The sequence below is a fragment of the Molossus molossus genome, unplaced genomic scaffold (genome assembly GCF_014108415.1).
Source record: "Molossus molossus isolate mMolMol1 unplaced genomic scaffold, mMolMol1.p scaffold_m16_p_19, whole genome shotgun sequence".
NCBI lineage: Eukaryota > Metazoa > Chordata > Mammalia > Chiroptera > Molossidae > Molossus > Molossus molossus.
In genome coordinates, this window is record NW_023425354.1 from 700,868 (window position 1) to 724,430 (window position 23,563).

At 54.7% G+C, this 23,563-nt stretch overlaps 1 protein-coding gene across 1 annotated transcript in view; it reads left to right on the top strand.

Moving 5' to 3' along the window:
* The window catches only part of CCDC57 (coiled-coil domain containing 57), a 77,281-nt gene that overhangs the window by 40,268 nt on the left and 13,450 nt on the right, over nucleotides 1-23,563 (top strand). The window contains exons 16-18 of the mRNA XM_036268393.1: nucleotides 11,677-11,792; nucleotides 19,570-19,698; nucleotides 20,111-20,324. Coding sequence (XP_036124286.1) covers nucleotides 11,677-11,792; nucleotides 19,570-19,698; nucleotides 20,111-20,324 — 459 coding nt within the window. The remainder of the gene's footprint in view (nucleotides 1-11,676; nucleotides 11,793-19,569; nucleotides 19,699-20,110; nucleotides 20,325-23,563) is intronic.

A 23,563-nucleotide genomic window follows, 5' to 3' on the forward strand; every position in this document is an offset into this window, starting at 1 on the left:
AGAGAGAGAGAAACATCGACGTGAAATGGACACATCAAGTGGCTGCCACCGCACGACCCAACCAGGGCCAGGGACACACTGCAACCGAGGTTCATGCCCTTAGTGGGAACCAAACCCGGGACTCTCTGGACCGCAGGCCGACGCTCTAACCGCTGAGCCAAACCGGCCAGGGCTCATTAGAATTCTTAGCCCTCAAAAACCTTCATTTCTGTTGGAAACTGGGAGGTAGGCAGTTGTGAACTGTCTCACACTGGCGTGCTGTGGACTGATAGACTTGGAGATGCCTTTCAGGGTTTCTAAAAACGGGCTTTTTCATAACAAATTCTTCAGTGCGGCCTGAAACATGTTTACTGATAGACCCAAATATCTTCGGTGTCTTGGTAACGAGGAACCAAAAGTAGATAACCCTGCGTTCGGTAAAGAACATTTCATGACGTCATTTTATCTGGACAGGATCTAACATTCAGTGAGGCCCATCATTCAGTTTAACTTAGTGAAACTCGAAGGATGTGTGCTGCCCAAGAGACTCCGGAAACTGTTAAGTAGACGTGAAACGATTGCAAAAGAGGTCACCACAACTCTTATCTTATTTACATCTTTTGAATTTATTTGTTTTTCATAATCATACTTTGATTACTCCCGAAAATGTTGAGACATTCAGCATTCAGCTAGCACTCTGTCACCAGAGGGGAGGGGTCTCATCCCCACCAGTGCCCGTGGGGGTGGAATTCTTGCAATGTCCTGAGGAAAAGCAATATTGGTGGAGTCAAGCCTGAGTTTCCAAGGTTTTTATTTCCCTCAGTCCTGCCAGGAAGAAGTCCTATTTGCCTGCAGCAGGGCTAACATCAGAGCAGTCTCCAAAATCCCCTCTCCATGTCTGCGCACCCAGCGCCGCGTCGGGCTGGCCTGCTCCGTGTCTCCCCGCCGCAGTGGCATGTGGGCTCCGCAGGGACACTGGCTGCGGAGGACACCGGGAGTGCGGGGAGCCGAGAGCATGAGGAGAGAAGGAGAACTGGTTGGGGTCACGGATCTCACATGTTCACAGCTGGCATTGGCCCCACCCATCCTCACCAGCACGCTGTGTTCCCAGGTGACTGATAGGCAGGTACCTCCCCCCTGTCGCCCCAACTTGAGGGCATGCATCTAGCTCCCCTTCAGTTGGACCCTTCCCCGTGGTCTGCAGGGAGGGGACCAGTGGCTCCCGGGGAGTGTGAAGGCGAAGCTCCCTGGGGAAGCTGCTGGACGATGTGCCCATGAGGCCTGGCCTCCCCTTTGCTCCTGTCCTCTCGTTGATAACTAGCTAATTACAGTGGTACCAGCCCCCCAGAGAGCACAGCCTCTTTGTGACCTCACAACAGGGCGAAGGGACGACGGGCTCCATCTTGTAACTGCGGCGGGTCAAGGGCGCAGTCCTGCCTATCCCCAGGCTAGAGGCTCTCCCTGTCTGACAGGAAGGGGCAGGGGAAGGGGCCTTCATGGAGGGAAGGGAGTTTGCAAAGTCCTGGTCGGTCTGGTGTCCCTGGGAGGCGGCACAGGCGATGTCCAGGGGAGGGTGCTGTCTAGAGGGCGCCGTGCTGGCCAAGCTGGTGTTCTGGTTGTATCCTAGAAATGACAAAGGACGAGAAGGGTAAAAGGCATGATTAAAAAATTAGGAGACTTTTGGCAACTAAAGGCGTAATGAGAGGTGAACAGCCATGAGATAAAGGGGCGCTGCCCTCAGCCAGGCTCCAGGCGTGGCCCCTGCGGTGGCTGTGGCACATGGGTGCGGAGCCTTCTGTCCACTGCCTGACCCAGACAGCCAGGGAGACACTGAGTTCCCCATGAGGGACGGGCCTCTTCCGTCTGAGCCGTTGGGCAGAAGAGGCCAGGCAGTTTCAGGCAAGGCTGACAGACCAGGCGGGGCCAGGAGCAGACGTGGGGTGGAGGCAGGGGCACCACTCTGATTCCAGCGCCCCCCCCCCCCCCCCCGCCTGCCTTTTGCAGGCACTGGGCTCTGGGGACTCCGCAGTTCCACAGAGAGGGAGTTTCCACATCTCACCCCTGTGGGGATGTTGCAAGAGATCCACTCCCACTAGCACCTGGGGGAGACGAGGCCCTCTCTCCTCCAATAACAGCCCCAGATTGTTTTTCTTTTTTCGTTATTGATTTTAGAGAGAAAGGAAGGTAGAGGGAGAGAGAACATTGACTAGCCGCCTCCTGCACGCCCCCCACTGGGGATCAGGCCCCCAACCTGGGCATGTGTCCTGACTGGGAATTGAACCGGCGACCTCTTGGTGCAGGGTCAATGCTCAACCATTGAGCCACACTGGCCAGCTCTGCAACTTTCTAAATGAACTTTCTCTTTTAATTTCAAAAAAAGTAAAAATTTTTCAAACAGGTTGTAAATAGAGTGGACTTGTCCGGGACCCTTTAATATTGAGGGGATCCTCAGGGGTCCCCTTGTCCTGCCCAACCTTGGGTAGTGCCGATTACAATCTTTATTTTAATCCATTCATTTCATTTCATAATAACTATTTTAAACTTTCCACCTTACTGGACCCAGCCCATGGCTGTCCCGCAGTGCCCTCCCAAAGGCTTATTCATTACCCTGCATCTTCCTGCTCGCGCCGTTGAGGACAAAGGCCAGAGGAATTCCTGTCAGGCTCCATCAGAGCAGGGGCCTCCCACCAGGTCCCTCTGTCTCGGGTGGTGATTCATGGACAAAGGCTCCAGAGGACCCTCCGGGGGGACGGGCTCTGGCGGTGAGAACTGAAGAGGGCCTGTAGCTGCAGGAGAGGCTGTCAGACTGGGCAACTGTTAGGGCCATGTGGACCAGGTCCTCAACCTTCCTGATGCCGCGACCCTTTGATACAGCTCCTCATGTTGTGGTGACCCCCAACCATAAACTTATTTCCGTTGCTATGTCATAACTGTAATTTTGCTACTGTTATGACTCGCCATCGGAAATATGTGTTTTCCGATGGTCTTAGGCGACCCCTGTAAAAGGGTCGTTCGACCCCCAAAGGGGTCGTGACCCACAGGTTGAGAAACACTGCCCTAGACCTTCATGGGTTTTTTTTGTTTGTTTTTTTTTTCTTTATCCTCACCTGAGGACATTTTTCCATTTTTTGTTCAGATAGAGTGGGAAGGAAAGAGAGGGAGAGAGAGAGAAACATCGATGTGAAAGGGACACATCGAGTGGCTGCCATCCACACAACCAACCAGGGACGGGGACAAACTGCAACCGAGGTACGTGTCCTTAGCGGGAACCGAACCCGGGTCTCTCTGGACCACAGGCCGACGCTCTAACCACTAAGCCAAACCAGCCGGGGCTAGACCTTCATGTTTTATCAGCCTTTTACAGCCAGTCTTTCACTGAGGCTGTCAGGGTCCGCAGCCTGTCACACACCGAGCGAAGCCACGCCCTTTCCTCCAGCTCAGTCCGGCCTTGCTGTAAGTGCTTTTAAATCCCCTTATCTGATGGGAGGCCCCGCCCTGCCTTGGAGCTGCCATTTCCTCGAGGCGCCAGGGCTTGGTCGGACCCTCGGCACAGACGATTTAGCCCACATTTTCCATCCAGCATGACTAGCTGCAAAAACACCCACTTTTTTGTCTGGTTAGGGCCTAGCCTGACAGTTACCAAGCCACATTCACAGAACAAACATAATTTTTTAGGTTGGGAGTTTTCTAAAAAAATATTTTTTCATTTAGAAGTTTTTTCAATTTTTGTTGTTGTTGTTAATCTTCATCCGAGGATATTTTTCCATTGATTTTTAGATAGAGTGGGAGGGAGGGAGGGAGGGAGGGAGGGAGGGAGGGAGGGAGGGAGGGAGAGAGAGAGAAACATCGATGTGAGAGAAACATCTCTCTGGGGCTGGGGATCAAACCCACAACCGCGATATGTGCCCTTGACTGGGAATTGGACCCGCGACTCTGGTCTTCAGGCTGACGCTCTAACCATTGGGCAGCTGGCCAGAGCTAGAAGCGTTTCAGTTTAAAGAATTCATCTCAGTAGAGACTTAAACCAATAAGCCCTTCGCATCTCAGCCATGTGCAGAAGTGTCCCCAAGGGCAGTGCCACCAAACGCAGCCTCACAGGCCCCAGGAGCGTCACGCCCAGGACAGTCTGAGAAGGAGAAGCCCTTCATCACGCCGGCTCAGGAGGGTGGGTGCTCCCACCAAACAGGAGGCGCCCCCAGCCACAAACCCGTGACTTCGTGGCTGCAGCAGGAATGGGATGGTTGGGACCCTCAGGACACCTCCCCCGAGAGCTCCACAGCAGGCAGAGTCAGACCCAGGGCTCAACTGGCCACAGGTGCATCCCGGTAAGTGCACCTTCCAGGTGGGAGAGACCGGACGGGACATTCACCCTGAGACAGCACAGCAGGGACAGAGACAGAGAAGCATGACCATCTCTGGGAAGCTCCGTGAGACTGTGGGCACCACGTACCGATGCACCAGGACCACCAACCCGAGGCGCCTTTCACAAGCATGTTCTCCCGCGGACCTGAATTCACAGGAGCTTCCAGGGCCCTGAAGACAGAGATGTGGCAGGGATTTCCTGCTTGCGCCAGCTTTTCCTCCAGAGCCCCGCGGGGCGGCCCAGCCGCGGTGCAGAGACCACAGCTGCTGGGAAGGCCCTCGCCCTCTGTGTTCTGGCTGGTGTGACCGTGGAGTTGGCACGAGACAGATTAACGGAGAAAAAAACTGAATTTGTACATACAGAGGCCTCAGAAATGGCACCTAAAGAAATGACCAAAGCAACCAGCTTTTCTACTTTTTAGGCAAAGAAACCATAAATTTGTGAGGAATTTACAAGACTTGGCAGGCGTGGTTGCTTCATTCGTGGAGAATCGAAGCAGCTTGTTTACAGCCTCTGGGCCTGAGTCCCTTATCTCTGTGATAAGGAGACAGCTCCTTTTTTCCGGGACTCAGGATGGTCAGAGTGTCCTGTCTGCACTGGCTGTTTCTTAAGTAACTTTAATTCAAAATGTGCGTTGTGCGCGAAAGTAACCTCGTGGCGACCTGATCATAAATTCCTGCCTGGGCCGGTCGTGATGTGTGGTCATTCCCCAGGCAGGCAGCTTCTTTGGTAAAAGGTGTAGCTTTGTTTTAAGTCAGGCCTGTCCATGGTTTCTGTGTGTCTCGTTAATACACCTTTGAAACAAACATGTCCACCGCTAGAGATCATGTGATCCTGTCCACTCCTTGATCCAGTCCAGCCCGCTCTCCCGCCTCCCTGCGGCCTCCTCACCTTCCTCACAGACCCGCAGGAGCAGCTGCCGGCCATCCTTCCCAGAGCTACTGACACCTTGCCCCTGGCATCACTGTCGTTTTGGCTCAGATACACTCATGACAATCCTCCTCCCATGTCAACACGTGTGTTGGGGTGGCCCTGAGCCCACATCACACCCGCCACCAGCCGCTGAGGAGCCCAGTACTTCCCACATGCAGCGTTCCTGTCCCCCAGGCCCCAGACCGAGCTCACCGCAGCCCTCTGCCAGGCCTGCTCCTGCTGGGGGTGGAGAAAGCCAGACCCCTGGACACGCAGTCTGGCGCTCTGGAGGGTAGGGAGGCTCAGCAGGACTAATGGACTTTTCAGCTCCCTTTATGCCTTCTGTGCCGAGTGTCTGTCCAGGTTTTCTGCCTCTTCGTAGGTCAGTGTGGTCGTTTGCATTTTGCTAGAGAACCGCATGCTCCGGAGCCTGTAGAGCACTCCTGGGGCGCACGCTGGGCTGGGCCTCCGCCCGTGGTGCTGCCCTTCCTTCTCCCGGACGCCACGTGCCCTGATGTGCAGTCTGGCTGCAGCCGCCTCCCACTGGCTGTGTGCTGGTAACTCAGCTCATCTTGTAGTGAGAAAGGCTCCCCGAAACGAGATGAAAATGTTTGAACCACCTAGACCCACAAAGTCAAGACCAGCAGATCTGAAGTCCTTGCAGTCTAATCATCTCCACGGTGCAGGCCCCGTAAACCAAGGTAAAGAAAAACAGCCTGTAGGAAATGTCCAGTTTCTCAGAAAAAAGGTTCAGCCCTAAACTGGTGTCTGCAGTGGGGCACGGGGTGCGCCAGGCCCGGAAGAAGCCCACTTGGGTGAGGGTGCATGAGGAAGGCGGTCCCACCAGCCTGGCACCCGCCCGGATCACAGCTGACGTGTTCTGGATGCCAGTCTGGCCGAATCTGCCCGGTGTCGATGCACAGCCTTGGGATCAGGAGTCCTAGAACTCTGAGAGACTCGCAGGTGTGAGAAGACGTTACAGGAACAGTGGCAGGGTGATCTGTGTCCCTTCCTGGCTGTGGGACCAGCCCTAGATGCTGCTCAGCCACAGGGAACCAGGAGCTATCTGCACAGCTTCTCAAACTCATCACGTCGGGAGCTCGATTTCCTGTGCGCTCCAGCCCCCAGGGAGGACACCGTCAGACAGTAGAGTGTCATTTCCTCACGGCCCAGGACGGCCTGTGGGCCTGCCGGACCTGCCGACCACTCTGTGGACACATGTCCTCCAGCCAGCACATATCATTCTGAGCAAGACACAGCCTACAGAGAAGTGTTTGCACTGACATCAGGCATGCCAGAGGGCTGCCCCGTCAGAGGGTATAGCTTGCCCGGTGTGGCCTTCCCAGTGTGAGCCTGCCTGGTGTGGCCTGCTCAGTGTGGCCTGCCCGGTGTGGCCCTGCCCGGTGTGAGCCTGCCCAGTGGCCCTGCCCGGTGTGAGCCTGCCCGGTGTGGCCCTGCCCAGTGTGGCCCTGCCCGCTGTGAGCCTGCCCAGTGGCCCTGCCCGGTGTGAGCCTGCCCGGTGTGGCCCTGCCCGGTGTGAGCCTGCCCGGTGTGGCCCTGCCCGGTGTGAGCCTGCCCAGTGTGGCCCTGCCCGGTGTGGCCCTGCCCGCTGTGAGCCTGCCCGCTGTGGCCCTGCCCAGTGTGAGCCTGCCCGGTGTGGCCCTGCCCGGTGTGGCCCTGCCTGCTGTGAGCCTGCCCGGTGTGGCCCTGCCCGGTGTGGCCCTGCCCAGTGTGAGCCTGCCCGGTGTGGCCCTGCCCGGTGTGAGCCTGCCCGGTGTGGCCCTGCCGGGTGTGAGCCTGCCCGCTGTGGCCCTGCCCGCTGTGGCCCTGCCCGCTGTGAGCCTGCCCGCTGTGAGCCTGCCCGGTGTGGCCGTGCGGCCAGCTCGGGCTCCTCCGAGAGGCACCAGGCCTGCTCAGTCCAGCAGTGCCGCCAGCGCGCAGCCACACTGACTGCCACCACCGACAGTGTCACTGCGATTGCTGTCCTCAGAAGGAGGTGTGCATCTTGGTTTTGAGGTGGGGGGAGAGGCACAGGTGAAGAGCCACAGAGGGTGAGGGAGGAGCTCTGACACCTGCTGGGTCAGGGGCATTCGAAGGGATCGGGCTGACGAGGGGTGAAGTGTTGCCGCGGTAATTCTCAGTCCCAGGAAGCCTCCGGAGTCCCAGACTGAATGGAACAAGTCCCAGAAGCGCCAGTGGTGCTGAGACTGTTTGGAAGCCGTCGGAGTGGACAGGCCTCGGCCAGCGCACTGGCTGCTCGTCAGCACAGCAGCACCTTGTTTTTTGAAGTTCATCTACATTGTAGATGAAAAGGAGTCTTAACTCCTTTCCACAGCTGAGTAATAGTCCAGTGTGTGGACTGACCACCTTGTGTTTATTCACTCATCAATAATGGACACGGGTCTTTTCTGGTTTGGGCTGTTGTGATACAGTCAGCCCTCGTTTATTGTGGTTGATCAGTTCCAGGCTCCACCAGGATAAATGAATTTCCACGAAGTAGCATTCTTTATACAGCTGTCCCTCCACTTTGCGCTTCGACATTCACGGCTTCACTCCATCAGTTTCTTCAAATGCTGTACTGCATGCAGAGCTGCGAACGTCGGAGCGCGAAGTGGAGGGACGACTGTACGGCTACTGTGCACGTTTTTGTTTGAGCCTGTTTTCACCTTTTCTGGTTTGTCCCCAGGAGTGGAATTGCTGGCTCGTGGCAAGTCTACATGTAACGTGCTGAGGAACCGCCACAGTGTTCCGTAGCGGCTGTGCCATCTCGTTCCCTCCCGCAGTGGGAGGCGCTCACCTCCCAGCCCTCACCACGCCTTATTTCCTGTCTGTGGGCTTTATTCTGTCTCAGTGGGTGTGAGGTGGTGTCTCGTGCTCTGGTCTGTATTTCCCTGGTGACGAGAGGTGCTGAGCATCTTTTGTTGGCCATTTGTACATCTTTTTTGGGGGGCAGGGGAGACAACACATTTTATTGTAAAATATGAAGCAGCAATAATTCAAGCATGTGAGTTTCCGCTTTATAATCCTAGCCAGAGCACAAAATGACTGGATATCCCATCAACACAAAGCTAAAAACAAAGAAACACCATGAAGACAATGCCATATTAAAATCTCTTTCTCGCCCTGGCCGGTTTGGCTCAGCGGTTAGAGCATCCGCCTGCGGTCCGGAGAGGCCCGGGTTCGGTTCCCGCTAAGGGCATGTACCTCAGTTGCAGTTTGTCCCCGGCCCTGGTTGGTCGTGCGGGTGGCAGCCACTCGATGTGTCCCTTTCACATCGATGTTTCCCTTTCTCTCTCTTCCTCTCTCTCCCTCCCACTCTGTCTGTACAAAAAATGGAAAAATGTCCTCGGATGAGGATTAAAAATAAATAAATAAATAAAAATCTTTAAAATAAATAAATAAATAAAATCTCTTTCTCTTCATAATTTCTGGCTTCCAGCTGACTGGATGAGTCTCTTCTGTCGCTGTACCGTCCTCTCTGTACACCTTAGTGGCTTTATCAGCTTCAGCTGTCAGTAACCGACGTTCAGACTGATCAAAAGCACAAGCAGCCCTGGCTGGTTTGCTCAGCGGTTAGAGCATCAGCCTGGGATCCAGAGAGACCGGGTTCGGTTGCCACTAAGGGCATGTACCTCGGTTGCAGTTTGTCCCCGGCCCTGGTTGAGTCATGTGGGTGGCAGTCACTCGATGTTTCTCTCTCACTTTGATGTTTCTCTCTCCTCTTCCTCTCTCTCCCTCCCACTCTATCTGAACAAAAAATGGAAAGATGTCCTCAGGAGAGGATAAAAACTGTTTTTAAAAAGCACAAGCAAATATTCCTGATTCACTGTCCAAAGACCCAGGCTGCACAGCTGCATGAACTCTCTGGAAATTGTAGCCAGTTCTCCAATCCCAAAGATGCAGTTCCATCGTCAGCCGCAGATACAAGCAGGCCGTGAGAATCCACTGTCAGTGACCCTTCCGTCGGGAATTCCCAGTTTCCTGTTGTCTGGGGAGCCAGATGCAAATGTATACTGTCTGGGATTTATTTATTTTTTATTTATTTATTTATTTTTATCCTCACCCGAGGACACCCTTCCATTTTTTGTACAGATAGAGTGGGAGGGAGAGAGAGGAAGGGAGAGAGAGAGAGAAACATCGACGTGAAGGGACACATCGAGTGGCTGCCACCCGCACGACCAACCAGGGCCGGGGACAAACTGCAACCGAAGCACATGCCCTTAGCGGGAACCGAACCCGGGTCTCTCCGGACCGCAGGCCGACGCTCTAACCGCTGAGCCAAACTGGCCAGGGCTACTGTCTGGGATTTAACACCACAGCCCTGACTGACTTTCTATGATTCGTTAATGTGACTCTTGTTTTTCCAGCCACCAAATCCCATGATCGTATTGTAGTGTCATGGCTTCCAGCAATAACTTGTGGTTCTGCAGCCTGACCCCTCGCTGTAGCAACTGCATTTGTATGTCCAGATAATGTGCATACACTGGCTTTAGTTCTCACATCCCAAATCCGTGCATTTGAATCTCGACTACAGGTTACCAGCACATCAATGGTTGGGTCAAGTCCAAAGTATGCACAGCACTTAGATGTCCATGATAGTGCCTTATAACTTTATCATATTCAAGATCCCAGCATCTGACTTGTCTTCTCCACAGGAGAATAGGTATGGGCTCCTCGAGCTTACTGTCACACCACAAATTGTACTAGTGTGCCCAGTTAATGACAGTTTCAATTTGCCACTAGCCAAGTCCCAGATCTCGATAGTTCTGTCAGCAGATCCAGTGACAACCACTGGTTTCCAGGTAGCCCACTGATGCCCACTGATCACCCTGTAGTTTCCACGGTGGGTGCCACTGGGGTTTTGGCATTGTAGGGGCCTTCTTAGGCATCAGCACAGAGTTCTTGGCATTGCCACCCTCCAAAGCAGCCGGAGGCATCCCTCAAGCTGTGAGCGGTCTGAGCCTCCAGCAGGTGCACTGTGATGTGCATCAGCCCTGGCCTGAGAGAAGGTGCAGCCGGAGGCATCCCTCAGGCTGTGAGCGGTCTGAGCCTCCAGCAGGTGCACTGTGATGTGCATCAGCCCTGGCCTGAGAGAAGGTGCAGCCGGAGGCATCCCTCAGGCTGTGAGAGGTCTGAGCCTCCAGCAGGTGCACTGTGATGTGCATCAGCCCTGCCCTGGGAGAAGGTGCAGCCGGAGGCATCCCTCAGGCTGTGAGCGGTCTGAGCCTCCAGCAGGTGCACTGTGATGTGCATCAGCCCTGCCCTGGGAGAAGGTGCTGCCACAGCCATGGGCTGCGTGCTGCTTCGCTTGTGTTCTCCGCATCTTAGTGTCTCTGGCAAAGTATCCCCGGGGCCTGGTGGACAGGGATGTGTGCCCATCGCCAAACACTCAACTTCCTGTCCTTGATTGGCAGGCTATTGTTTATGACCATATGGATCCGATGCATTCTGAGGACCCCTCCTTTTTTTTTTTAATCCTCACCTGAGGACATTTTTCCATTTCTTGTTCAGATAGAGCCAGAGGGAGAGAGAGGAAGAGAGAGAGAGAGAAACGTCAATGTGAAAGGGACACATCGAGTGGCTGCCACCCGCATGACCAGGGCCGGGGACAAACTGCAACCGAGGTACATGCCCTTAGCGGGAACTGTACCCGGGTCTCTCTGGACCGTAGGCTGACGCTCTAACCACTGAGCCAAACTGGCCAGGGCTGAGGACCCCTTTCTTTAAAACTTCCTTTTGAAGTAGACATGCAACACAGGACCATACTCATTCCGTAGATTGACTGCCATTTTTTGTTTGTGACTCTTCATCCAAAGGCGCAGGTTTTCCATTTTCAGCTACAAACACGTCATGGGTCCCTTCAATGACCTGAACACAGTGTATGCACAGAATGTTTCTGTACCTCCTCGACTATGATGCTGGTGTATTTCGCCGCTCCGGCAGTGAAGAAACTGAACATCAGTGCAGACACGGCCGCTGCAACTATGCAGCCTCTTCCAGAACCTGGGGCCCTCCGTTTGTACATCTTTTGATTTCATACTTTTATTAAACTCGGGTACAGTCGTCCCTTGCCACTTCACACTTCGACATTCGCAGCTTCACGCTATAGCCTTTGTTTTCAAATGTATTCATTAAGTTGATCAAGACAGTGAAAATTATACAACGCACTCTCGGTTGTCTGAGTCAGTCATACACCCCTGTATTACAACTGTGCACCCATGGGCTCTGCCGGGGTGCTGGCCCGTGCACACGGCTCACGGCTGTGCACCCGTGGGCTCTGCCAAGCTGCCGGGGGCTGGCACGTGCACATGGCTCACGGCTGTGCACCCCGAGGGATTTCGGTTTTGAGGAGGAACGTGTCTATCAGCACGAGAGAAATTCAGAAGTGATGTGAAAAACCCTTTCCCTCATCTTGTTTCTAGGGAAACGTTCTCATCCCCTTCCCAGCCCTGAGGCCCAGAACCCAGGTGCAGGGACCAAGGCACCTTTGAAGCAGGGCCCACCTTTGGGACAGCTGCAACCCCACTTCACAACTCAGGTAATTCTCCTTCACCTAAGAAATAGATTCCTAACAACTTTTTACTAATTTCCTAAGTGTTACATTTTCATTACAGAAACGTCAAAATGCAATAAACACAGCCTTAAAAGCCTCCACTTTTCAGCGCTGAGACAGTTACCAGTAATATTTCATTCTGTTTCCTGCTGTTCTTTAGAATTACAAATTATATCATACTTATGTCCTATAGCTTTACCCATTTGGGTATTATTTTATCTTTACCAGTAGGATAGGTTAAAAATTACATCTTTGCCCTGGCCAGTTTGGCTCAGCAGGTAGAGAGTCGGCCTGTGGTCCAGAGAGACCTGGGTTCGGTTCCCGCTAAGGGCACGTACCTCAGTTGCAGTTTGTCCCCAGCCCTGGTTGGTCGTGCGGGTGGCAGCCACTTGATGTGTCCCTTTCACGTCGATATTTCTCTCTCTCTCTCTTCCTCTCTCTCTCTCCCACTATCTGAACAAAAAAATGGAAAAATGTCCTCAGGTAAGGATAAAAAAAAATTAAAATAAGTAAAAATTATATCTTTGCCCTTGCCAGTCTGGCTCAGCAGTAGAGCGTCAGCCCGCGGACCAAAGAGTTGCGGGTTCAATTCTGATCAAAGGCACGTACCTCGGTTGCGGTTTGGTCCCTCGCCCTGGTCGGGGTCATGCGGGAGGCAACCAGTCGATGTGTCTCTCTCACATCGATGTCCCTCCTTCTCTCTCTCTCTCCCCCTCCCACTCTCTCTGAAGATAAATGGAAAAATATCCTTGAGTGAGGATTTTTTTTAAAAATTACCTTTTTGAGCCCTGGCTGGTGTGACCCAGTCGGCTGAGCGTTGTCCTGTCGATCCCTGGTCAGGGCACATTCCCGGGTTGCAGGTTTGATCCTTGGTTGGGGTTCATGCAGGAGGCAAGTGATCCATGTTGATGTTTCTCTCTCCCTTTGTCTCTCTCTGAAATCACTAAAAACACATTTTAAAAAAATTACATCTTTTAAAAATTTCTTACATCCTTAGTGATCTTAATGTTTTTTTGTTTTGTTTTGTTTTCTTGGGAAATGAGCAGGCAGGTAAAACTTCTTTCTGCCTGGAAAGAGTATGTGATAAGAAAAAAAGAGAGAGACTGGAACCAAAGTCACTTTCCATGTTCATGCTTTGCTGACCCTAAGGAGCTCGCTACCTTGGGCCATGTGCCACGTCGGTGCTCATTGTCTGGGGCTGACAGCCGTGACTGAGCACAGTGCGGGCAGAGACCCTCCCCTCCCACACCACACGCGCGGTGTGCGAGGAGACACCTTCACTTCTGCAGTCAGGTCTGTTGTGTGGGTGTCCACAGCGTCACGTTTGGGGTAGCACCGCATCGCAGAAAGGAGACCGTTGGGATGTTAAGGGAGAGAAAAGAGGGAAAGAGGAAAGCCGGTGTTAACGTTTTCAGTGGGTTTTGTATGTTCCTTGATCAGTTCTCTGCCGGCCGGTTTGTATTTGTTACTTTGTAAGAATTCTTTGTGTAAGGAAGTTGCTGCTTCTCTGCTACACATCTTTCTCCAATTTGTCCTGTGCCTTTTTTATTTTTTTCCTCATCTGAGGACATTTTTGCATTTATTTTCAGATAAAGCAGGAGGGAGGGAGAGAGAGAAAAACATCAATGTGAAAGGGACACATCGACTGGTTCCCACCCGCACGAGCCCATCCGGGGCTGGGGACAAACTGCAACTGAGGTACATGCCCTCAGCGGGAACCAAACCCAGGACTTTCTGGTCCGTGGGTCAGTGCTCTAACCGCTGAGCAAAACTGCCAGGGCTGTCATGTGCCTTTTAACCTTTCAATTGTTTTAGTCCACAGACAACTTTTAAAAAGTCTAAGGAGCCCTGGCCGGTTTGGCTCAGCGGTTAGAGCGTCCGCCTGCGGTCCGGAGAGGCCCGGGTTCGGTTCCCGCTAAGGGCATGTGCCTTGGTTGCAGTTTGTCCCCGGCCCTGGTTGGTCGTGCGGGTGACAGCCACTCGATGTGTCCCTTTCACGTCGACGTTTCCCTCTCTCTCTCTGTTCCTCTCTCTCCCTCCCACTCTGTCTGTACAAAAAAATGGAAAAATGTCCTCGGATGAGGATTAAAAAAAAAAAAGTCTAAGGAGCTCAGTTGGTGCCCTGCCGGTTTCCTCTGCTCCGAGTTCGGGTGACGCTCACCATCTTCCCAGGTGTCCGCTCGCCCCTCGTCACGGCACCTTTCCCTCCGACTTTGAACGGACAGTTTGTCATGTGCGGAAAAGGCATGCTCTTGTTTGGGGGGGTTAGTTTTATTTTTTAATTGATTTTGGAGACAGAGAAACCTCGAGTTGTTGTTCTTCTTGTTTATGTATTATTGAAGATATTGAGCAGATGCTGATTAACAAATGCACACAGGTTTCAGGTGCACAGTTGCACAACACACCCTCTGTGCACCGTGTGTGTCCACTGTCCCCTTACTGCTGCCACCCTTGGTGGATTCTTGTCTGTGCCCCGACAGGGACCGAGCCTGCGACCTTGGTGTGTCGGGACGACACACACCTGAGCACCCTGGCCAGGGGTTGTGTTTGCTGCTATAATTTTTAAGTTTGAAATAACATCCATTTCACATGAAGTCACAAGAACAGGACACCTCTCACCAGGCTCCCCAGTTGCTGACAACTTACTGCTGTGTTTGCTTTGCCCCCCTCCTCCCCTACATTTCAGGTAGGAATGACGGACAGACAGGCAGCTTTATTCCTGGGCCAGGGGGAGTTGGCACAGACATCGAGCCGCTTTCTATGTGAAAGCAGGGGCCACGCTGACATACAGTTACAGGCAGTTACCAAAGTCAGGAAACATAACATTAATCATTAATACTAGAGTTGAATGCACATTCTGCCTTCAGATTTTGCCAGTCACCTCTTCAAGCCATTCTCAACCAAGCAGCCAGTCCAGGACCCACCATATCCAGCGCACGAGCACGTGCGCGCATGCGCTTATGTGTGTGTGCACTGTGCACATGAGTGTGTGTGTGCTCTGCGCACATGAGTGTGTGTGCTCTGTGCACATGAGTGTGTGTGTGCACTGTGCACATGAGTGTGTGCGTGTGCTTTCGTGTCTCTGTCGCCTGGAGTGGGCCCTCACCCGAGAGGTCAGGCCGCTCATGGTCCAGGGACTGGCGCTGCCATGCCAGGCATGCGTCTGTTCCCTGTGCTGGTCCCGAGTGCCGCCCGCCCTGCGTGAAGCTCCAGGGCCTCGTCACTGACATGGGACCGAGCTCGCCCTGCTTCTCGTCCTTGACCAGATTCTCCCCGCTGTTCTCTGCCATTGTGTGGATGCTGGTATATATGCATTTATTTTAGTCGCAGATATGTTTCGACTTCTAAGAAGATACAAAGACAATATAAAGAGCACTGTGTGAACACCATCCAATTTAATAAACAAATGTCAAGTCGAAACGCCTTCAGTGTCCTGCCCAGTACTCCTGCCCCTCAACCTTCCTGAGTCAGGTGTTTCTCTCTGAGCAGACAGACCCAGCCTTGCACAGATGCTCCTGCTCCTGCTGTCTTTCACATTCGCAGGGGTCGCTGGCGTTGGGGGATAGGCACCCCTTTTCTTTGAAGGCCCCGAAGTGACTTCTCCCCCTTGAAGGGCTGCAGGGTTTCGGCTGTGAGTAGTTGGGTCTGCATTTACCTGGGATGCAGCCACAGGCAACAAATGGACAGACAGACAGATGGACACCAGTGAAAGGTGATGAATCAGGAAACTTTCTTATAATTTTCATGATTTTTGCAAATTTTGATGTTTGCAACCGTTAGCAATATAAGACCTATGTATCGACATTGTTTTCTGCACCTCGGGCCGTGGTGGGCCAGGCTGGCTGGAGGCACCGTTCTCCAGCCCTGGTCTCCTCACCGGGGCGTGCTTCCCTCCTGTGTGTGGCAGGCTCGGTGGGCCCCAGCGTGGGCTACACTGGTACACGTGGCCTCCCATGGGAAGCGTGTCTCGGGTGTGCGCCTGGGACCTGCATTGCTGGGTTCTGGGGCATTTCTCTCTGAGGTTTGTCAGGTGCGTCTAAAGAGACCATGCCAGTCACACCTGCACAGGCGGTGCGTGGGCCTGTGCCATGTGCACATGTGCCATGGCGAGGTCAGCAGGGTGCAGTCGTCTCTGTTGCTATTTAGAAATTCTTTTTTTATTTTTTTATTAATTAATTTTTGTTACAGATGTTTCTCCTTTTCCCCCACTGATTCCTCCCTCCCCCTCCCTCCCTGCCCTGTCCCCAACTTTGTTGTCCATGTCCACTGTTCATACATATAAGTTCTGTGGTTTATCTCTCCCCCCACCACCCCCTCTTCTGGGGTTTGTCAGTCTGTACCCCACTTCCACGTCTCTGGGACTACCCCATTCCTCAGACTGTTATGTTCATTATACTCCACAAATAAGTGAGATCATATGATGCTTGTCTTTCTCTGTTTGGCTTGTTTCACTTAGGATGACACTTTCCAGGTCCCTCCATGCCGTCTCAAAGGATAAGAGATCTTTCTTTCTTACAGCTGCATAGTACTCCATTGTGTATATGTACCACAGCTTTTTATCCATTCGTCTACTGATGGACACTTGGGCTGTTTCCAGATCTTAGCTATTGTAAATAGTGCTGCTACAAACATAGGGGTACATATATTCTTTCTGATTGGTGTTTCAGGCTTCTTAGGGTATATTCCTAGAAGTGGGATCACTGGGTCAAATGGAAGTTCAATTTTTAATTTTTTGAGGTAACACCATAGTGTTTTCCATAGTGGCTGCACCAGTCTGCATTCCCACCAGCAGTGCACTAGAGTCCCCTTTTCTCCACACCCTCGCCAACACTTGTTGTTTGATGATTTGTTGATGGCGGCCATTCTGACAGGTGTGAGGTGATACCTCATTGTTGTTTTAATTTGCATCTCTCTGATGATTAGTGATGTTGCACATTTCTTCATATGTCTCTTAGCCATTTGTATGTCCTGTTTGGAGAGGTGTCTATTTAGTTCCTCTGCCCATTTTTTAATTGGGTTCTTTGTCTTCCTTTTGTGGAGTTGTATGAGCACTCTATATATATATATATTGGAAATTAACCCCTTATCTGATGTATCGTTGGTAATTATGCTCTCCCATACAGTGGGTAGCCTTTCCGTTTTGATGATTGTATCTTTCGCTGTGCAGAAGCTTTTGAGTTTGATGTAGTCCCATGTGTTCATTTTCTCGTTTGTTTCTATTGCCTTAGGTGATGTATCACTGAAAATTCTGCTGCGTATGATGTCTGAAATTTTGTTGCCTACAGTTTCTTCTAGGATTTTTATGGATTCATGAGTCACATATAAGTCTTATATCCATTTTGAGTTTATTCTTATGTAAGGTGTAAGTTGATGGTCTAATTTCATTTTTCTGCATGTAGCTGTCCAATTTTCCCAACACTATTTATTTATTTATTTATTTATTTATTTATTTATTTATTTTTATCCTCACCTGAGGACATTTTTCCATTTTTTGTTCAGATAGAGCGGGAGGGAGAGAGAGGGAGAGAGAGAGAGAGAAACATCGATGTGAAGGGACACATCGAGTGGCTGCCACTCGCACGACCAACCAGGGCCAGGGACAAACTGCAACCGAGGTATGTGCCCTTAGCGGGAACCGAACCCAGGTCTCTCTGTACCGCAGGCCCACGCTCCAACCGCTGAGCCAAACCGGCCAGGGCCCAACGCCTTTTATTAAAGAGGCTGTCCTTACTCCACTGTATGCTCTTGCCACCTCTGTCAAATATTAATTGAGCATATTGCCTTGGGTCCATTTCTGGGTTCTCTGTTCTGTTCCACTGGCCTATATGCCTGTTCTTGTGCCAGTACCAGGCTGTTTTGATTACGATGGCTTTGTAGTATAACCTGAAATTTGGTAATGTGATCCCTCCAACTTTGTTCTTCTTTTTCAAGATTGCTGTGGCTATTCGAGGTCTTTTTTGGTTCCATATGAACTTTTGAAGTACTTGTTCTAATTCTGTGAAGTATGCCATTGGTATTTTGATGGGGATTGCGTTGAATCTATAGATTGCTTTGGGTAATATGGACATTTTAATGATGTTGATTCTTCCAATCTATGAACAGGGTATGTGCTTCCACTTTTTTATATCTTCCTCTATTTCTTTTTTCAATGACCTGTAGTTTTATGTGAATAGGTCCTTTATTTCTTTGGTTAAGTTTATTTCTAGGTATCTTAATTTTTTTGCCGCAATGGTAAATGGGATTGTTTTCTTAGTTTCTCTTTCTGTGAGTTCATCATTGGTGTATATGAATGCCATCGATTTCTTGACGTTAATTTTGTATCCTGCTACTTTGCCAAATTCATTTATTAAGTCTAGTAAATTTTTGATGGAGTCTTTGGGGTTTTCTACATATAGTATCATGTCATCTGCAAATAATGACAATTTCACTTTCTCCTTAGAAATTGATTTTATTGCCCTGGCCGGTTTGGCTCAGCGGTTGGAGCGTCGGCCCGCGGACCGGGTTCAGTTCCCGCTTAGGGCACGGACCTCAGTTGCAGCTTGTCCCCAACCCCGATTGGGGTCGTATGAGTGGCAGCCACTCAATGTGTCTCTCTCACATCAATGTTTCTTTCTCTCTCTTCCTCCCTCCCTCCCTCCCCCTCTATCTGAGAATAAATGCAAAGATGTCCTCAGGTTAGGGTAAAAATAAATAGATAGATAGATAGATGGATAGATTGATTGATTTATTTTTATTTTTCAGAAGAACTTTAGGTTCACAGAAAAGCTGAGCAGAGGTTTCCATGCCCCGGCCCCCACCATCAACACTCACACCAGGGGTGACATCTGTGACATGGACACGGCACACGGCACCCTCACCCAGAGTCCACAGGGTGCCTATGGTTCACTCTGGGTGTGGTGCGTCTGTGGGTGTGGACAGACGTATAATGACCTGTATCCACCATAAGGTGTCGCACAGCGTAGCTGCACTGCCCTAGCCACCCTCTGAGTCCTGGCTGTCCACTCCTCTGCCCCAATCTTTCCAGAAGGTCACAGAGTTGGAGCCGCACAGGGGGAGCCTTCTCAGACGGGCTTCTCCCACCCATCACATGCCTCTTGGGTCCCCCTGTCTTGTCGTGGCTGACAGCTCATTTCCTCCTAGTGCTGGGTAGCTTTCTGTTGGTGGTTGTACTGGTGTGTGTGTGTGTAAATGTCTCTTTTTAACCATGGTGGTTGTTAGAAGCACAGCTCACTTTTATAAACGACTTCACGTCTCCTGACTACCGAACCACAGGAGTGTCTTGGGTTCTGTGTGCGGATCGAGCATGCTAGTGAGGCTTGGCTCCTGCCTCCGCCCTTACACTGTCCCGTCTTCGCACCTGGCCGTCCAGCCAGAACTCCCTGTAGCGTGGAGGACGGTGGCCGCCCCCTGCCCGCCATCCTGGTTATTGAGAGCCAGGGGGCATACAGCCTCCTGCGCCGTAAGGGGATGTGACCTCCAAGTCGCTCTTACGGGGGCGGTGCAAGGTTTGGGCTGAGCAGTGAGCAGCTGGGCTGGGTGAAGGCGCTGCGGGTGCAGGTGGGAGCAGGGCTGCCGAGCATGGGAGGGGCTGGCTCTCCTGGCCAGTGCACAGCGTGTCCCTCCCTTTGACTTGTCACCAAGCAGAGTGAGTCCTGATACCAGCCACTTCGGGAGTGCTTCCTGGTCCTGAGGGGAAGCTCAGTAACATGCCCATCGATGACCCCCAGACAGTGAATCCCTCTTATGTGAATTTTCATGGCAGGACTCTAAGAGTGCCAAAGAGGAACGTCCCTCCAAGTGCTCGGGACAGGTCCAGCCCCGCGAGGCACCAGCGGTCCGCAGAAATGATGCCCAGCATGGCAGTGCGGCAGGAACTGGGAGGCCAGGGCAGGTATGCAGGCCGGGGAGCGCCTGGGCACGCAGAGGTCGGTATCAGAGGAGAGGCTGCAGCCCTAGGCACTTCACTTGGGGTGATGGCTGCAGGACGCGGGGGCCGGACACCAGAACCCCTGACTGGCACGCGGGCCCCAGGTGGCCCTGCTCTAGAGATGGGGCCTGGGGCTGTGCCCTTCCCTCCAGTCCTTGTCCCACCCTGACGGTGTCAGCTCGACCATCCCCACACTGAGTACTCAGGGACCCGGTGGCCTCAGGGTGCAGGCTGCTTCCCCGACCTCTCTCCTGGTCCTGAAGGGTCACCACCAGGCCTGTCTTTGGGTCGTGCCCACTGCCTTGTCACCCACCCGAAGGGGCACAGGGCTGGAGAGAGGGCAGCTCTCAAGGGTAGCCTGTCTTTTCTTTTATAGCAACGCAGACTGTCCGTGGCCATGTGCAGGGCAGCTCGTCAGAAGGAAAACCGGTCCCCACAGCCACCGCAAGCCCACGAGTTGCGCCAGGAACGTGGACACCACGCCCAAAGGTCCTCGTCACTCACCAGCGGTTCCCTCCAGGACACATGGAAGTTACTGGACCTGGGATCCAGCCCTTCTGGCCTCACCTCCCAGGACGACTCAACTTCAGGTAGGTGAGAGCGTGAGTGCGGGGCCAGTGCTGGGTCCCTGGCAATGAGGATGGTGTGGCCACGCCCAGGCGACGTGCCAGTGCAGCTCCTGTGAGCCCCGCGGCACCCTCCCCCCAACACGGGGGCTGAGCACGCCCCGCTCTGCTGCGCATACCGAGGACCGCGTGTCTCCAGCACAGTGTCGGGCTGACACATGGCAACGATCTGCTCAGGTGGGGCCCACGGTGACAGGACACCGTGTCCGTGAGGAGCTGGTGTGCTGGGGACAGGCTGTCCTTGGGGAGAGACAGCGCTCACTGTTCTGCTGAGCCGCACAAGGCCCCAGCAGCCCAGCCCCTCCCGCCCTCACCCCGCTGGAGGTGGCTGGAGGCTGGCAGGAAAACCTGTGTGCTGGGCCCTTGGACTGTAAAGCCAAGACATAGCAGGGAGGACCGGAGGGGACACTGTCAAGGACAGGGGACAGGCACAGGCACACCCCTCATCTCACAGCTGCAGGGCTTGTCACGGTGTCCTCGTGACCATGTAGCCGCCCGCCGTCGTTCATCTCCCGTCATGGGACAGGCTTCCCGCCATGCACGTGTGGCGGTGCAGACATAAGCCTGGAGGGCCGCCCCGTCACAGGGCATGTCCTGCCCGGTGTGGCCCTGCCCAGTATGTGCCCGCCCGGTGTGTGCCTGCCCGGTGTGTGCCTGCCCGGTGTGAGCCTGCCCGGTGTGTGCCCGCCCGGTGTGAGCCTGCCCGGTGTGTGCCTGCCCGGTATGTGCCCGCCCGGTGTGAGCCTGCCCGGTGGCCCTGCCCAGTGTGAGCCTGCCCGGTGGCCCTGCCCGGTGTGAGCCTGCCCGGTGTGAGCCTGCCCGGTATGTGCCCGCCCGGTGTGAGCCTGCCCGGTGGCCCTGCCCGGTGTGAGCCTGCCCGGTGGCCCTGCCCGGTGTGAGCCTGCCCGGTGTGTGCCCGCCCGGTGTGTGCCCGCCCGGTGTGTGCCCGCCCGGTGTGTGCCCGCCCGGTGTGAGCCTGCCCGGTGTGTGCCCGCCCGGTGTGTGCCCGCCCGGTGTGAGCCTGCCCGGTGTGTGCCCGCCCGGTGTGAGCCTGCCCGGTGTGTGCCTGCCCGGTGTGTGCCCGCCCGGTGTGTGCCCGCCCGGTGTGAGCCTGCCCGGTGTGTGCCCGCCCGGTGTGAGCCTGCCCGGTGTGAGCCTGCCCGGTGTGTGCCCGCCCGGTGTGAGCCTGCCCGGTGGCCCTGCCCGGTGTGAGCCTGCCCGGTGTGTGCCCGCCCGGTGTGAGCCTGCCCGGTGTGTGCCCGCCCGGTGTGAGCCTGCCCGGTGGCCCTGCCCGGTGTGAGCCTGCCCGGTGTGTGCCCGCCCGGTGTGAGCCTGCCCAGTGTGTGCCCGCCCGGTGTGTGCCTGCCCGGTGTGAGCCTGCCCGGTGTGAGCCTGCCCGGTGTGTGCCCGCCCGGTGTGAGCCTGCCCGGTGGCCCTGCCCGGTGTGAGCCTGCCCGGTGTGTGCCCGCCCGGTGTGAGCCTGCCCGGTGTGTGCCCGCCCGGTGTGAGCCTGCCCGGTGTGTGCCTGCCCAGTGTGAGCCTGCCCGGTGGCCCTGCCCAGTGTGAGCCTGCCCGGTGTGAGCCTGCCCGGTGTGAGCCTGCCCGGTGTGTGCCTGCCCGGTGTGAGCCTGCCCGGTGTGAGCCTGCCCGGTGTGTGCCTGCCCGGTGTGTGCCCGCCCGGTGTGTGCCCGCCCGGTGTGTGTCCACCCGGTGTGGCCCTACCTGGTGGCCCTGCCCGGTGTGTGCCCGCCCGGTGTGTGTCCACCCGGTGTGGCCCTACCTGGTGGCCCTGCCCGGTGTGTGCCCGCCCGGTGTGTGTCCACCCGGTGTGGCCCTACCTGGTGGCCCTGCCCGGTGTGGCCGTGCGGCCAGCTCAGGCTCCTCCGAGAGGCACCAGGCCTGCTCAGTCCAGCAGTGCCGCCAGCGCGGCCACACTGACTGCCACCACCGACAGTGTCACTGCGATTGCTGTCCTCGGAAGGAGGTGTGCATCTTGGTTTTGAGGTGGGGGGAGGGGGACAGGTGAAGAGCCACAGAGGGTGAGGGAGGAGCTCTGACACCTGCTGGGTCAGGGGCATTCGAAGGGATCGGGCTGACGAGGGGTGAAGTGTGGCCGCGGTAATTCTCAGTCCCAGGAAGCCTCCGGAGTCCCAGACTGAACGGAACAAGTCCCAGAAGCGCCAGTGGTGCTGAGACTGTTCGGAAGCCGTCGGAGTGGACAGGCCACGGCCAGCGCACTGGCTGCTCGTCAGCACAGTGGAGCCGAGCACAGTGGGGTGCCCTTGGTGTGCCCCGAGAAGACAGCTGCGCAGACACGGGGGCAGGAGTGCGGGAGCCAGAGTCGAGGAGCAGGGAGGTGCTGGGGCCTTGTGCCCTGAGGTGTGGGAGGCTGGCAGGAAGGGCTGTCAAATGGTCGCTTGAGGAGCCGGCAGGGACTGGATGGGGTGGCCAATGGTTGAGCCGAGGACAGCAAACTGGCCACTGGTCGCTCCTGCTGCTGACAGGCTGCATTGGAGTTGGCCTGGGGAGAGGGGTGGTGCGTGTCAGGCTGGGTGCTTCAGCCACAGGTCACGGGACAGCCCGACAAGAGCAACTCACAACAGCTTTCTGACCTCACCTCACACAGCTCCACAGAGTCAGGGCACCCTGATAGCGCTCTCGACACAGCGTGCCACACTGACCAAAATACGGGCGTCCGGCAGCTGAACCCAGCCCGGAGGCTGCTGCTCTGGGAGCTCTCCTCCTCTGGTCCCCAGGGGCTGCAGTGCTCCCACCCTCACGGCGAGGCGACAGCAGATGGTGTGCTCTTCCATGGCCCTGGCACACGGCCGCCCCTCCCAGCTCCCGAGCCTGCCTGCCGCAGACCCCGGACTCTGCCCCTCGACTGAGCGTGCTGGGCTCCCTGGCCAGAGGATGGGGCGGGGCGCTGAGACGCCAGGCCCAGGCAGCTGCTCCTGAGCCGTCCTTTGCGATAGCAAAGTAAAGAAGACACGTTCAGCACAGGCTGCGGCTCGCCCGTGAGAGAGGTGGTGGAGGGCAAGGCCGGAGCCGGAGCCGGAGCCGCCTGTGGGATGTCCCCCTGCCCTTTGTCCCGAGCCTTCGAGCTGCGCAGTAGTGTTAGAGCCTTGCGGGGGCCTAAGGATGACGCTCAGGGAGAGGCCTGGCTAGGGCAGAGCTGTGGCTGTGGGCAGGTGAACATTCGG